Source organism: Amyelois transitella, chromosome 4, assembly GCF_032362555.1.
Source record: "Amyelois transitella isolate CPQ chromosome 4, ilAmyTran1.1, whole genome shotgun sequence".
NCBI lineage: Eukaryota > Metazoa > Arthropoda > Insecta > Lepidoptera > Pyralidae > Amyelois > Amyelois transitella.
The window spans coordinates 4224072-4239700 of NC_083507.1; the positions used below are offsets into that span (position 1 = coordinate 4224072).

The 15629-nt window shown below is 37.2% G+C and overlaps 3 protein-coding genes across 6 annotated transcripts in view; 1 reads left to right on the forward strand and 2 right to left on the reverse strand.

Moving 5' to 3' along the window:
• The window catches only part of LOC106129418 (1-acyl-sn-glycerol-3-phosphate acyltransferase alpha), a 31311-nt gene extending 17848 nt beyond the window's left edge, over positions 1 to 13463 (reverse strand). The window contains exons 1-2 of the mRNA XM_060954436.1: positions 13379 to 13463; positions 7919 to 8023 (exon numbers count right to left, since the gene is read on the reverse strand). The gene's annotated coding sequence lies outside the window, so the exon portion shown is untranslated. The remainder of the gene's footprint in view (positions 1 to 7918; positions 8024 to 13378) is intronic.
• LOC106129377 (gastrula zinc finger protein XlCGF52.1-like) lies at positions 610 to 2659 on the forward strand. 4 transcript variants are annotated; one of them, XM_060954435.1, is made up of 3 exons: positions 610 to 743; positions 1321 to 2243; positions 2378 to 2659. In XM_060954435.1, exons 2-3 carry the CDS (start codon positions 1354 to 1356, stop codon positions 2643 to 2645), a joined length of 1158 nt encoding a protein of 385 aa, XP_060810418.1. In that variant the 5' UTR covers positions 610 to 743; positions 1321 to 1353; the 3' UTR covers positions 2646 to 2659. The 4 variants fall into 4 exon arrangements, with proteins under 4 accessions (XP_060810418.1, XP_013183367.2, XP_060810417.1 ...); XM_060954434.1 differs by lacking the exon at positions 610 to 743 and adding an exon at positions 757 to 1066; XM_013327915.2 differs by lacking the exon at positions 610 to 743 and adding an exon at positions 757 to 1061.
• LOC106129376 (ATP-dependent helicase brm) overlaps positions 2698 to 15629 on the reverse strand; it is a 28952-nt gene continuing 16020 nt past the window's right edge. Inside the window, exons 20-28 of the mRNA XM_060954432.1 lie at positions 15457 to 15628; positions 14992 to 15101; positions 14299 to 14419; positions 13804 to 13989; positions 7073 to 7269; positions 5247 to 5369; positions 5033 to 5159; positions 3532 to 3712; positions 2698 to 3120 (exon numbers count right to left, since the gene is read on the reverse strand). Coding sequence (XP_060810415.1) covers positions 2984 to 3120; positions 3532 to 3712; positions 5033 to 5159; positions 5247 to 5369; positions 7073 to 7269; positions 13804 to 13989; positions 14299 to 14419; positions 14992 to 15101; positions 15457 to 15628 — 1354 coding nt within the window. The 3' untranslated portion in view covers positions 2698 to 2983. The remainder of the gene's footprint in view (positions 3121 to 3531; positions 3713 to 5032; positions 5160 to 5246; positions 5370 to 7072; positions 7270 to 13803; positions 13990 to 14298; positions 14420 to 14991; positions 15102 to 15456; position 15629) is intronic.

Sequence of the window (15629 nt, forward strand, 5' to 3'; positions counted from 1 at the left end):
ATACAATAAATGCACTCCGACATTACGTTTTTGTCTTCTGGCTTGGATCCCGGAACGCGAACTGCCAAAGAATACTATCATAGCTCCATAATATTACATTAACGCCATCTGTGCATTCTTTCTTTGCTCTTAAAACAGTTTAGATGATTAATTTAATCAAACATTTTCTAGATGGAATTAGTCGATGAATAGTGTTTTACCGACATTCGGTTGATATTTTATTCATTATTCGTTGCTGAAACTTCATTTTTCAAACTTGATTGTTAAAAACTTTAATTTGTGTTGATTATACATATAAGAACTTGCTGTTTTTGTTGTTTGTTTTTAATGAATAAATCTATTGATATAATGTATACGGCGTTTATTTTGACATAAATTGAAAAATTAGGAAAAAATCTATCAATATAATAAAATCGATTATTTTCTTAAGAAAAATCGATTATTTGTGAATCGATTTTTCATACTTAAAAAATAAATCGATTATAAAAAAAATCGATTTTTTTATCAGCAATGTCACATCCCTACGTACTAGTTTATGACAGAAAAATAGTGTTGTTATTATTCACACTCCTTAGTACCACCTGTCACCGGTACAAACTTATTTGCCAAGCTGTAGTAGTTGTTGCTGTCAGTGTACGTACCTCCATGACGTACCTATTCAATTCACGTCATGGCAGTGAGTGCTATCAAAGTCAATTGATTTGTTGGGAGCACGAGCAATGTTGGGAATTCGAAAATATTAAGTAAAATTTCTTTTTTTGTTATTTGATACCGTAGACTGAGTATTTCTTTATCTACGTATGATACAGAGGAAATTTATTAAAATTCTTAATTATCTATAAAAAAAATAGCTAAGTTGATTATATATGGGATAGGCATCCAAAAACTAAATAGAGATACTATTTATGGAATTTATGGAACTAAGTCAAATCGTGTGATTGCGTTGCTTACTTTGTACAATGTAATTGAACTACAATGTGGTATGATTTATCTATCAGTGTTGACACAAATGTTGCACATAACATGGACGTATCAAAGAGAATCACTACATTACGTGTGAGGTGAGGTATGCAAGTTGTGGTGCAGTGCTTGTTGTGTTCTTCGGTGTAACATTTTATCGTAAGACACGTTGAAAAAATGTCATTCAATATTAGTACAGAATCTTATGCTGTTTATATCATTGAGAAAAAGATGGAAAATCTTTGCAGAATATGTCTTCAAGAACCAGTCTTTGGAGTAGATCTGGCTTCTGAGGGTGAAGATTCCAAAAAAGCTTTAGAGAAGATTTATCTCTGTTTTCAAATTGTTCTTAATTTTCAGAAGTATTTGCCAAACAAGATTTGTGAGAACTGCATGCTAGAATTAAATATGGCAAATAGTTTTCGATTGAAGTGTATATCATTTGAAGAGAGATTTGAAATTAAATTAAAGCAAGTGAGTACTAATCAACAATCTTATAATAACATCAATACTTTGCAAGAAAACGAAAATATAATTGAAATAAAGCTCACCGAGGAAACAATATCCTCTAACCAAATTGATGAAACAAATGATCCTGTGTCCCCTTACATTAATACTGAGTCTGAGTTTACGTCTGCTGACAAGTATTTACTTGAAAATGAAATGGAAAATACTTTCAATTATAAGTGTGAAATATGTGCCAAAATCCTAAAATCAAAAACATCATTGCTGAAGCACAAAACTTCAATGCATAAGAAAAGAAAACATATTGGAAAAGTAATAGGCTTCGGATCAGCTAGGCGATATCTTTGCACAAGTTGTTCTTATTCCACACCACATAGTCAAACACTAGTCAATCACATGAGAAGGCATAATGGAGAAAGACCATACAAGTGTGAATGTGGGAAAACTTTTACTCAGTCATCTAGTCTTGCAGCCCATCAGAAGACTCATAGTAATGCCACCTACTTCACATGCTCTATATGTGGCAAACAATTTAAGCATGCATTCACTTTGAAAAATCATCTACGAGTCCATGAGAATGGTACTTTAATGTGTAATATTTGCCAAAAAGTGTTGAAATCGAAACAAACGCTTAAATACCATATGCAGAGACATTTTAACATTCGAAATTACAATTGTGAAGATTGTGGGGATGTCTTTGTCACATCTTCAGAATTATTAAGTCATAGGAAGAAACACAGTACAGAAAAGGCAGTGGAATGTCACCTATGTCAATACAAAACTCGCACCAAAAAAAACCTGATCATTCATTTGAAAAGGTAAAATTTTGTTGAGACCATTGCTATCTGATTTTCTGTTTTTTATTTCATATTATGATATCTTCAACTGCCAGCAGATAATGCTCACATGCATCAAATTTTAGCCTATGAGTTATAATATTTACTATTTTCAGACATGCAGGAATCAAAACATTCAAATGTAACATTTGTGAAGTGACATTCTGCACTGGGGGTGAACTACAATGTCACCAGAGGGTGCATTCACGTGAAAAGACTTTCTCTTGTCCAACATGTGCCCAACAATTTGCTCACAGCTCCAGCCTCAACAAACACATGCGCACAGTCCATGGCCTCTCCTACAAGTGGGGAGACTTCAAACGTAAAGAAAACGAAAATAAAAAAATACCTTACCAATTTGAAAGCAAATTATTATCAAAATAAAACATCCAACTTCACATGATACTTTTATTACTTATTTCATTAAATAAATTGTTACGGAATTGAAACTTCCACAATCGAATGTCAACTACTTCCTACAAGTATGTCGCAACCTAAAATACAGCAATTAATCTATCCACTTAGTTAGATTCAATATAGCTTAATTAAAATATAAATAAAGGCCACCACATGATGATAAGTGGCAAGAGGACTGAATAAGATAAGACGTCTGTGTGTGCCTCATATTATTAAAATTTTGCTTTGACAAAGTAACACAATTACTTTTGCATTTTATATAAAATAAACTACTGCTACAGAGATGTTAGAGAGATTGTTGCGGTTCAATCTTCCTCATAGTCTTCATCATCAGATATATATTTTCTCTGCTTCCTTTTTCTTGGAGTGTTCTTGCTCTTGCCTTTTAGTTTTATCTTCATTTTCACTGAGCGGTTGGATTCGCCATCCGAATCCTCTTCATCTGTGATAAATGATAATGTAAAAGAAACATGATTTCATATAGAAAAGTTTCAATATTGTGCCGTGTGGTTTTCGGCACTTAGAATAGAACCACTCCATGTATTTCCCATGGATGTCTTAAAATGCGACTAAGGAATAGGCTTATAAACTTTCAACTCTACTTTTAGGCGATGGGCTAGCAACCTGTCACTATTTGAATCTCAATTCTATCATTAAGCCGAACAGCTGAATGTGGCTTATCAGTCTTTTCGAGACTAATGGCTCTGTCTACCTCACAAGGAATATAGACGTGATTATATGTATGTATATGTAAAAGTTACAAAGTATTCAAAGACAAAAGATGTGTTCGAGTTAAAATACACTGGATTTTGTCTGTGATTAATACTAGTCTGTTAATGACTTGTATTCTAACCTTTTTCATTATCATCAGATTCATCGGAGTTCTGCCCAGCCTCGTACCGACGCCGTAGTTCTATGAACACGTTGCGCAGCCGTACAGAGTCTTCGTATATAAGCGACGCTTCCTCGTTGTACGTCTGTGCGTTCGCACACAGTGTAAAGAAATCCCTTTCAAGGTCCGATATTTCGTTATACTGAGAACATTAAAAAAAGCTTAAATTAACATCAAGTTCCAATTTCTCTAAGGTAATAAATCTATATACCTACATACATTTAATCACGTCTTTATCTCTTACGGGGTAGACAGAGCTAACAGCCTTGCAATTTGTGATTGTGTTTGTGATTGTCAATTTTTCCCGGAAAAATAGTGAACGCATTTTCATAAAACTGTAATACTCGTAATTGTAAATTAACTAGTCATTAAATAACAATAAATTTATAGAAATTTAAGACGGGCAAAGTCGCAGGCGCAGGCAACAGGCTTATTTCTTTTAAAATATCAATCAAAACATATAATAAAAAAAAATTGTCTGTACATTAGGTATATTTTCAAAAAGATAATTTATTACGATGAAAAAATAGTAACTGAGCATGAATTTGAAAATAATGTCTGTTTTTTTTATTATTAAATAATTAATATTAGTTTTTATTATTTAATTAGGTATAATTATTATTAGTACAGTTCAGAAATTGTAATAGTCACATTTTATTTAAATAAATATAAACACAAACGTTCACTTATTGTTTGTAAATTGTTTGTATTTCCGGAACTACTGAACAAAGATGACTGAAACTTTTTTGTTGTATGGCTCTCATCTGGCTCTGGCCAACATACGGTATAATTTATTTTGGAATCCGGATCAGCTAAACTATAGAATATTACCTATCGAAAAAACGGCTTAACAAAAGTTGTTCAACCTGATGAGCCTTTTCTGTTGGCGTATAAAAATCGAAGATTTGGAACACCTGATGCTGAACCATAACAGCACAGCTTAACTATAGGAAATATCGAAAAGACGTCTTAACAAAAGTCGTTCAACCTGATGGGCATTTTCTGTTAGCGTATAAAAATAGGAGATCTGGAACACCAGATGGAGAACCATTACAGACTAGCTAACTCATACGAATTATGGAAAAGACGTCTTTGTAAAAGTTGTTCTAAAGAGCACTTAATTTTAGCGAAAAAAAAAATTGAAGATCTGGATCATGTGATGTGGAAGCTACAGGGACCAGCTACTTTGCAATAGGTATGTACGGAAATTTGAGTAAATTTAATAACCTGAACCTTCGTATTTGGAATAACCCTCAAACGGAGTTGCGGGAACAAGCTAGTGTACTAATTCAAAAAATTCAAAATTTTTATTCATTATTATAGGATACTTCACATCGCTTAATAATTGTCAAAACTTTTAGTTTCACAACATTGGTTGACGTCAAATAAATTACTTAAAACAAGTAACAACTTAATAAGATAGATAAAACTTAAACAAATAAAAAATAAATTGTATTTGTACCTTTCCATCTTCTATTCTATTCATGATCTTTTTAATGTCCAAAGGTTTTTTGATGACGTCATAATAATCTGGCAGCTCGCGTCGCGATGGTAGCTTCATGAAAGGCTCTGACAAAACTCTGCCATTTCTACAATGTGTAAAAAAGCAACATATTAAAATAAAGTAACCTAAACTTTATCTCTCCATACTGCATACCGTAAACAATAGCACTTACTCGTCAGCATAGTCGATCACTTTCTTCATTATATTCTTCAGGCGTTTCTTCAATAAATTTATTTCAGTTTTGCTCTTCTTCTTTGAAGAGCTTGGCGCTTCATCTTCATCAGAATCATCACGGCTGAAAAAAGTACATTTCTATAATAATAAGAAAAATGTTCAAGAGATTTCATATATTTTGATAATAAATGAATTCCCTTTACTGACAAATTAATTACAACATTATTTATTTATTTAATGCATTTGATAGTAAATAGTGCCGTGTGGTTCCTGGGTGCCGTGTGGTTCCCGGCACTAATAGAAAAAAGAATAGGACCACTCCATCTCTTTCCCATGGATGCCGTAAAAGGCGACTAAGGGGTAAGCTTATAAACTTGGGATTCTTCTTTTAGGCGATGGGCTAGCAACCTGTCACTATTTGAATCTCAATTCTATCTTAAAGCCAAATAGCTGAACGTGGCCATTTTGTGATTATATATATGTATGATAGTAAATAAAATAGACAAGTAACGCTAAAATAAATGGATTCTGCTGGACAGTGTGCTCTCTGGCAGGGCCCGAAAACATTTGAAATTCTAGCCAAAATATTTGCATACATATTTAGCAAATTGTCTACAAATATATACATATAAAATCGTAAATATCATTGATTATCTGTGAATTTGGTTGTGCCAGGTAGCATCACATTGTAAATTTATTTATACTATGATGGTTTTTTAAGAACACTCATTATCGGTTGCATCCTCGTCTTACTGGAAAGGTGCCCGTGGTGCGCCTATGACTACGATCCTGGACTGGTTAAGTCAGATTTTTTCATGAAACAATCTGATCTCAGCAATCTTTGTAGAGGAACCTAACCAGTCTTAGGTCATGGTTAATATCCATTCACCTGAATGTGCAGGTTTCCACACAATTTTGTCTTTCACTATAAGGACATCAAGTTAACAATAAAATTAACATATGTACAGAAGTAAGAAAAAAGATTTGACCCTATGCATCACACTTTTTTATTTGGGCACCTTAACCGTTCAATTATCTATACTAATATTATAAAGCTGGAGAGTTTGTTTGTTTTAACGCGCATATCTCAGGAACTACTGGTTCGAATTGAAAAATGATTGTTGTGTTGAATAGACCATTTATCAAAGAAGGCTTTAGGCTATATAACATCACGCTGCAACTGTTAGGAGCGAAGAAATAATGGAAAATGTGAAAAAAAAACTGGGAAAATTATTCATCCTTGAGGGCTTCAATGATGCCCAAAATAACTATTCCACGCGGACGAAGTCGCGGGCACAGCTTGTCTTATATAAAATTCTCGTGTCACAATGTTCTCAACGTACTCCTCCGAAACGGCTTGACCGATTCTCATAAAATTTGTGAGCATATTGAGTGGGTCTGAGAATCGGTCAACATCTATTTTTCATACCCCTTAGTGATAAGGGTTGTCCATCCTTAACATTTTTTTAACTAGAAATTACTTAAAAATTATTTATATGGCAAAACAACGTTTGCGGGGACAGCTAGTTTACATTCTAAATTTCATGTTTTGATACTATCTTCTTTTTCATCTAGTTACATCCTCACCTCTCTGGAGAGGAGCCAGGGGTGCGCATTTAGACTATGTTCCTGGATTGTTTATGTTAGGTTTCCACATGAAAGAATTTCCATTTGACCTCCGCTATCTTTTCCAATCTTTAATCGAATAATGAATGCCGCACTTTATGATGAATGTGCTTATTTCCTCCGAAATGAGATGGAGTGGCCGAATTTGCGTTCTCTAGTTGGTAGATATAGAAATTATTGTCGCGCCGTCCGACTCACCGCCGCTTGCGTCCCTTCTTGCGCTTCTTGTCGAGCACCTCGTCGTCGTCGTCCTCCTCTTCGTCCTCCTCGAACTCCTCGTCGATCGCCTTGAGCCACTCCTTCTCGGTGAGCGAGTCCGTGTAGTCAACTTCTTTGCGTTGGCGCGAACCGCGTCCGAGCGTTTCGTCCTCGTCCATGTAATTCCATCCCTGGCCCTGTAGATTATTATAATTGTGTTGGAACAAGAAATCATGGAATTACACAAATACGAATAAACAATTGTAGGCGGCCCAGGGTTCTCATGCCTGTATTGATGACTGACATTATACGAAAATAAACATAATAAGGAAAAAAATTTTTCCTTATTAAAATAATATTTACTAATAATATAATGATAAAGAGTTAAGCGTTTGTGATTTTGAAGTTGAACCGGGTAATCCCCGAAGATATTTCAAAAATAAGTTTACAATTAGAACTGAAATTAATTAGTCTTTGTTCCTAAAACAGTGTTGTGAACACTTATAGGATTTCACGAAATCCTTTCATCTAGGACGAATACTGTTTTCGTGGGATTTTCGGTAAACAACAATGTGCATGAATGAAACCGAGGGCAACATACATACATACATAAAATCACGCCTCTTTCCCGGAGGGGTAGGCAGAGACTACCTCTTTCCACTTGCCACGATCTCTGCATATTTCCTTCGCTTCATCCATATTCATAACTCTCTTCATGCAAGCAACAGCTAGTAATTATATAAAAATAATCATTTAATAGTACATACATACATTTCATTACACAAATTTAATATTTTTAACGACGTATTTTAGAGTGTATTTTCACGAAACGTCAAACATTTTTCTTTCTTTCTTTCTTTTCTATATTATGGCTTCCACCGGACTTTCGGTGATTCTGCCAATGTCATGGTTTGAAGAGACACGAAGTTACAAAAATGGACGGTATACAATCTGAAAGGAGAAGGTTAACAAATGTACAAACACAAAAAGACAAACACAACAAGTAGGTATTGTTAGTAAAAGAGAAGACAAGTTAATGATTATAATGTGTAGTGAGTGTGTAAGGTATAAAAGTTGTGCAAAACAAGGGATATACTTAATAGGGAGATTTCGGAAGTTAAAAAAAATAAATAAATTTGTAATGGGAACTATAGTTTTAGGTTATTTTTAGTTATGAACTTTGCAATTATATAACAGAACCGAGTGTGGACAAGAGAAAGAAATGAATTAGTGTCTAAATTTAGATGGGGAATGTTAGACGGAATTATGTTACGAAGATGGACCACAAGTTTGGGGCAGTTGAAAATTATGTGATTAAGACTACCTTCATCCAGGCCACATTCACAGATAGAAGTATCTCTAATTCGGAGTTTATGGAGGAAGACAGGGATACATACATGGCCAAGTCGCATTCGGATAATAACCGACGTTACCCACTTCTCCAAGTTTCGATGCCGGAAGAACCAAGGGACTTTGGGTAAGTTTGGTTGGATATTTCCATACCAGACACCTTTTTGCTGACGAGAATGTTGCCATTGTCTATTCCAATTAGTCATTAATTGTGGTTTAGCCAGAAGTCTAAGGTCTCGAGAGTAATGAAATTTGTGGCAGTCAGAACCTGAAGTAGAAGCTTGTTTAGCCCACATATCTACTGTTTCATTACCCTTGATTCCTGAATGGCTTGGAATCCAAGCAATAACTACATTAATACTGGAAGACTGACATTTATATAAGGTTTCTCTTATTTTCAGGGTAATTGGAAAGTTATCCTTTGCATGGAAGGGTCGTTTCAAAATATCTTGGAGGCAGCTCAAAGAGTCTGAGAGGATAAGTGATTTGTCCAAATTGTGAGATAAAACAAATTGAACAGCTTCAAAGAGAGCAATGGATTCTCCAGTAAATATAGAGGATTGTGAAAGATATTTAAAACTTAGTAAAAGATTGAATTTAGGTATCCAAACTGCTGCACCAACATTAGAGTCCTGAGATAATTTGGAAGCATCCGTAAAAATGAGGGTCCAATCAGACCATTTCTCACAAATGATCCGGTTGAATATCCTATCAGCACCAGGAAGATTCTTGGATAGTCCTATGTTTAGAAGAACATTAGGTTGGAAGATGAGAGGGTGGAAGTCAATATCAAAGATAGGATTTTTGGAGAATTGGGCAACTGGGTGGGGAAGGTTATCTATTTTATCGAAGCTTTTAACCAAAGGGGGGTGATCTTTGTTAACCCAATAAGAAGAGGTATGACAATAGTCTGATAGAGAGTTAAGTATTTCTAATAAGGGATGAGAAAATAATTGGATTGTTTTGTAAAGAAATCTATCAGCTAAAAATTGTCTCCTTAATACAAGAGGAGGATCCAAACATTCAACCTGAAGGGCATTTGTTGGAGAAGATTTCATAGCACCGGTTATAATTCTGAGACATTTATGTTGAATTTTGTCTAATTTCGCCAAAGCTAATTTGTTGCATGGTTCTAATAAGAAGGCACCGTAGTCAAAATGGCTACGTACAAGGGCATTATAAATTAATTTTTGACTATAGGGGTGGGAGCCCCAGCGGACCCCAGAGAGAGACCTCATGACATTAACTCCCTTTTCAGCTTTTTGGACAACATGGTTTAAGTGAGTAACACCTGTTAGTTTGGAGTCTAAGGTAATTCCTAAAAATTTACAACTGTCTTTTTGAGGGATAGTTTCATTATTAATCGAAATAGTTAATAGGGGCAAAGATCTCTTCCGAGTAAAGACGACACAGTTTGATTTAAGCGGGGAGATAGATAATCCATGGTCTTCTAACCAGGTGTTGAGGTAAAAAAGAGCTGAATTTAAACGACGGCTAATGTCATCAAAGGAGTCCGAAGAAGCGAAAAGAACTATATCATCAGCATATTGAAGAATATTGCAAAAGCAATTGACAGACTGATCTAGGTCAGAAGTATATAAATTATACAATATGGGACTAAGTACAGAGCCCTGTGGAAGACCCTTCCAAACAGAGCGAGGGGGAAGAAGAGAACCCTGCAAACGGACAATTATGTGACGATCCATGAGCATATTACACATGATATTAATCAGCCTCACTGGAATACTCAGCTTATGCAATTTTTGCCTGAGAATAGGAAGTTGAACGTTATCATATGCTGAAGTTATGTCAAGAAAAACGCCTACCACATGTTCGTTTTTAGAGAATGCCACTCTTATATGGGAGACCAGGATGCTCAGGCTGTCCAGAGTTCCCATACCTCTTCTAAAGCCAAATTGAGTATTTGGAAGTATGCCCTTTGATTCAATAAACCATTCTAATCGATTTTTGATGAGGTGTTCCATAATTTTATGTATTACCGATGAGAGGGCAATGGGTCTATAGCTGAGGGGGTCTAGAGGGTTCCTCCCTGGTTTAAGAATGGGAATAATAATTTGGTTCTTCCATGATTCTGGGACAGACCCAGACAGGAAGATATGATTTAAAATGGACAGGAGGTATAATTTGGAAGGAAGAGGAGCGTTGGTAATGAAAGAAAAGGGAATGCCGTCAATACCAGGGGAGGAATCCTTGAGACCGTCCAGAGCGGATAATAATTCTTGGAGGGAGAAGGGATCATCTAGGATGGTTGGGGAAGGACAGTTATATGAGGAGTATGGAAGTTCGTCCAAAGCAGGAGCGGTTAGAGGGGAAAGTCTATTTATAAAATCATTGAGCCAAGGTGAAGTGTCATTAGAAGAGGAGTCTTGATAAGCTGTGGCTCTTCTAAAAGATTTAATTTTCTTCCAGACACTTGAAAGAGAGGATTTGGGGGAAATGGACTCACAAAAGGACTTCCAGCCAAGGTGTTTTTTTTGGGACAATAGACGCTTAGTCTGTGCCATTGTTTTACGAACAAGTAGATAATTTGTCAAGGTGGGGTCACTATTAAAATCTTTCTCAGCTTTGTTTCTTTTCCTGATAAATTCGGAGCATTCAGAGTCCCACCATGGAGGGGAGGGAATTTTGTTGTGTGAAGCATTTTTAATTGGGATTGATTCATCTGCAGCAGAAATAACAGCAGATATGAACTCTTCATACACCTGTAAAAAGTTTTGGCTAGAGGGAGAGGGAAGGGAGGAAGTAAGAACCTTGAGGCAAGTTGAGAACTTGTCCCAGTCTGCCTTTTCGGTTTTGTATTTAAGAAGAGGAGGAAGGGGCGAAACCTTGGAAATGGATTTAATTAGTGTGGTAAGGACTGGAAAATGATCACTACCATAAGAAGTAGGTAAGACCCGCCAAAGCAATAGAGGAGCAAGTTGGGGGGATGTTAGGGTAAGGTCTGGGATACTGGCATTTTGGGACGGAGGAGACCGGCGGGTGATAGAGCCATCATTTAAAGTGCAAAGGTTTATGTTGTCAAGAAGATCAAGAAAGACAGGAAAAATTGAATCGTCAAAGGGGCAGCCCCAGAGGGTGCTACGTATGTTAAAGTCACCTAATATGATAAGGGGAGTAGGGATAGAAGATAGAATAGACTGTAGTTCCAGGACAATAGAGTGGTGAGGGTGAGGGAGGTAAACAGAAACAAAGGATATTTCTAAGGCTCTCACAGCAACAACATGGAAGGAAGAGCTGTGAGGGGGAATAGGAACTTGAGTGAAGGTGATGGATTGAGAGACTAACAAAGCGCAGCCTGCCCAACCATCATCTCTATCATCTCGAAAACAAGAGTAGTGTGGGATATGGAAGTGAGACGTGCGTTTAAGGCACGTTTCAGCAATGGCAACTATAATGGGATTGTATCTATTGATTAAGAAGACTAAATCAGGTTTCTTTTTGGATACACTCCTAGTATTCCACTGAAGAAGAACTTGGTCCATTATGTTTGGAAAGGATGGGAACGATTATTTGTTGAAGACGAGAAATGGTATTGGGCGGTAACATATCAACATCTCGTGATAAAAATTGGATAAGGGCGTCTGCTAAAATCTCAAATAGGTTATCATTTGGAGATAAAGCAGTGGAAGGGTCCTGGTGTTGGCAAGAACACGCACAACCATTGGGAAGGGAAGATTTTGGAGTTGCGGTAATTTCTCTGAGAGCCTGAATGTCATAAGACTTACCAAGCTCTGGTCTGGTTTTAGGGGAAATTGTAATCGTTTTTTTGTAAGAGGAAGACAGATTGGGGGCTGAAGAGCGGGGAGGGTTTGGTGGGCGTTGTGGAGAGGAGACTGGAGATTGGGAGGAGTAGAATTGGGAGGAAGCAGGGGTATCTGCAGCAGCAACTTGTGAAAAAGAACGTTTTTGAGGAATTTTCATTGCTGCCTCAGAGTAACTAATGTTATCGTTTGCCATGATAACTTTTATTTGTTTCTGCCTAATATGTTCGGGGCAGGATGGGTCAGTAGCAAGATGGGAATTCCCGCAGAATAAACATAATAAAGGAACATCTGAGGAGCATGAATCACCTGAGTGTTGGAATTGGCCACACCTATAGCAGCGTGGTTTGGAGCGGCACTGTTTGCTGATATGACCAAATTTACAGCAGTTCCTACATTGGATTGTGGGGAGGAGGTAGACTGATACAGGGAGAGAGGTATGGAAACAAAAAACTCTTTCCGGGAGGACATGTCCACGGAAAGTAAGGACAACAGTAGTGGTTGGGAACCAGGAAACGGAGGAGTCAGGTTTCTTTGATTTGGAGTTAAGACGTCTGGCCATTACTACCTGACCACAGTTGGGCGGAACAGAAATATTATTAATTAATTCTTCAAGAGTCCAGTCCGTAGGGATATCTCTAACAACTCCCATGCGAGAGATATTGAATCTCGGGACAGACGCAGTATATTTATTATTTGGGATTAAAGGATTTTCTAAAAAAGAATTGGCAGAGTTCCTATCTGTAAATTCGATTGAAATTTTGTTCCTGCCCATGAGTTTAAGTCCCCCAGATTTGATACCACTGACAGAATTTTGATGCAGAAATTGAGCAAATTTAAGCAGCTTAATAGATAGACCCGCAGAAGGATCGGGTTCCATCCTCGTAACATATACGATAAACGGAGCATCGTCTTCGTCGGTATATTTAATGATAGAGTCCGGTTCAAAACCCGGACGATGAAAAACAGATTGGATTGAGTCCGATGGGGGAGAAGTTTTTTTTGGTTCCGATTCTATTGCAGATTCGGCAGGTCGCTTAGAAGGGCGAGGCGTAGAGGATTTCTTCCTGGAAGAAGAACTCGTACCTCCCCAGTCTGGGGGGCCTTCATCGTCACCCAACTCCATCACGGAGTGATGGAGTAGGTGCGAATTACAACTAAATAACTTACTTACCTTATTGTGTTCTGTATCCACAACCGAGTAAAGGATGAAATGGGAAGAGAACAAATAAGGAAAACAATAAATATCGCGATTTGACAAAAATACGTGTGTCAACCAACGAGATGACTGGCAGAATCCACGTCAAACATTTACTTAGAAGTCAACGCCAGCTGTCAAAACCAATATAAACAATTGGACAATAATCAAAATGATTTAAGAGTATTTTTATTCAGTTATTATAAGGGACTAATTTTTTTTTTTATTATTATTACCAACGTCTTCGTCATCGTCCTTGACGAGCCAGTCGGCTCGTAGATGAGACGCGACTGCGTCTCAATCTTGCGCTCGATGTCGGTCTGCTTGGTTTCCCAGTTCCGTCTCTGAACGAGCTAAGATCGGGTTTAACTCTAAGGGTTATACATAATTTGTTCTGTTACCTTATTGCAAACGACTTCGTCGTCGTCCTTGACGAGCCAGTCGGGTAATTCCGACTCGTCGATGAGCCGCGACTGCGTCTCCGTCTTCTTGCGCTCGATGTCAGCCTGCTTGAAGATCTCCAGCTCTTCCTCCGAACGGGCTATCATCTCGTTGATCAGGTCGTCGTCCGGCACTTCGTTCTCTTCCTGTGATATTAGACATGGTTAAGTATTGTTTGAATTATCTATATCTAATAATTGCGACATATTGTGATTATCTTGGCTGTGTCTATTTTATTTATTAGTCATGTGCCTTTCATTCTTCATAACCTTTCTCTTTTACGTTTTCATTTATACTCGCTTTGTATATTTACTACGTTAACCAGATTTTTTTCATGCTCTCAATATCATTAAATCTTCCCTTCAAATCCAAGCAGCCCCTTATATAAAAAAACTGCCTTGTAAATATATAAGGCAGTTCACTTAGTGTCTATTCAATTGATATCTGTCAGTTACCTCTTCGTCATCTCCGTCTTGATGCAAGATGCTCTGCAGAAACTGCTGACGCTCTGAACCAGTAGACTTTTGATCGAACATACCAGCTTGGATTACTTTCTCGTCCATGTTCAATTTGTATCTATAAATAAAGGTTTATATTTAAACACAGTATGTACTACCTGCGTTGCTCTAAAGCAACTATGAAGTACAAGAATCAGAATAGAGGACAGTAGTCACTTCTGATTTTCTATCTGTGCAGATTGTAAAAGCCAATCAAGGCCAATAAACTTAGGATTCTTCTACTACAATCTGTCAATAGCTAGATCTCAATTTTATCATTGGGTCATCCAGGTGAATGTGACATTTCAGTTTTTTTTGAGACGGTTGGATTACCGCCAAGAGAAAAAAGAAGACTATTCATATTTGCTAATAATACAAGTAAATAAGATTTTTAACTGAACATGTAATTTTTATTTTACATATTTGTACAAAAACGAAAAAACACAACACGAAAAGAAAGCGTAATTGAAAAAATTGCAAGGACTCCTAGTGTCCATTATGTAAATAACATAAAGAAAATAATAAGTGCATGGACAAACATATTATATGGCGTGTATAAAATTTTACAATTTAATAAAGACGATTGTTATATGAATCTGTTAACTTATTTTTAGGGATAGACCGACGGAAAAAATAACATCAGGGGCTCACCTAGCCGCTGCTAGAATCCTCTCTTCCACAGAATTGACAGTCATGAGTCGCAGGACGCGGACTTCGTTGCGTTGACCGATGCGATGAGCGCGATCTTGAGCTTGCAGATCCTATGACAAAAAAACATTTTACATGTCTATTTCTTTTCGTATAAGGGAAGATTTCAATGCTGCATATGGCACTGTATAGATCGTTCGATCGATTTTTTTCATGTAATTCCAGTTAAACAGTCGCGTTTCCGTATAATGTAAAATGTAAACATCTGTAAATATGCCCATGCCTTGTACAATAATGGCGACCGATGTAAGCCTGAAATTCAAGAGACAGGGAATCGCACAGCGCGGCGGCTGCGACAGCCGTCAATTCATTTAAAACTGCAGTTGCGATCAGTTTGGCCATTCTCCCGCTTCCGCTAAAGGCTACATCTTTACCCTTGTGATGAGAAATACGTATGTAATGTATGACCTGGTGCGGGTTCCAGTCGGAGTCGAAGATGATGACGGTGTCCGCGCTCTGCAGGTTGAGGCCGAGCCCGCCGGCGCGCGTGGACAGCAGGAAGATGAAGTACTCGGAGTTCGGGTCGTTGAACTTCTTCAGCAACTCGCCGCGGTCCTCCGCCTTTGTCATCCCGTCCAGTC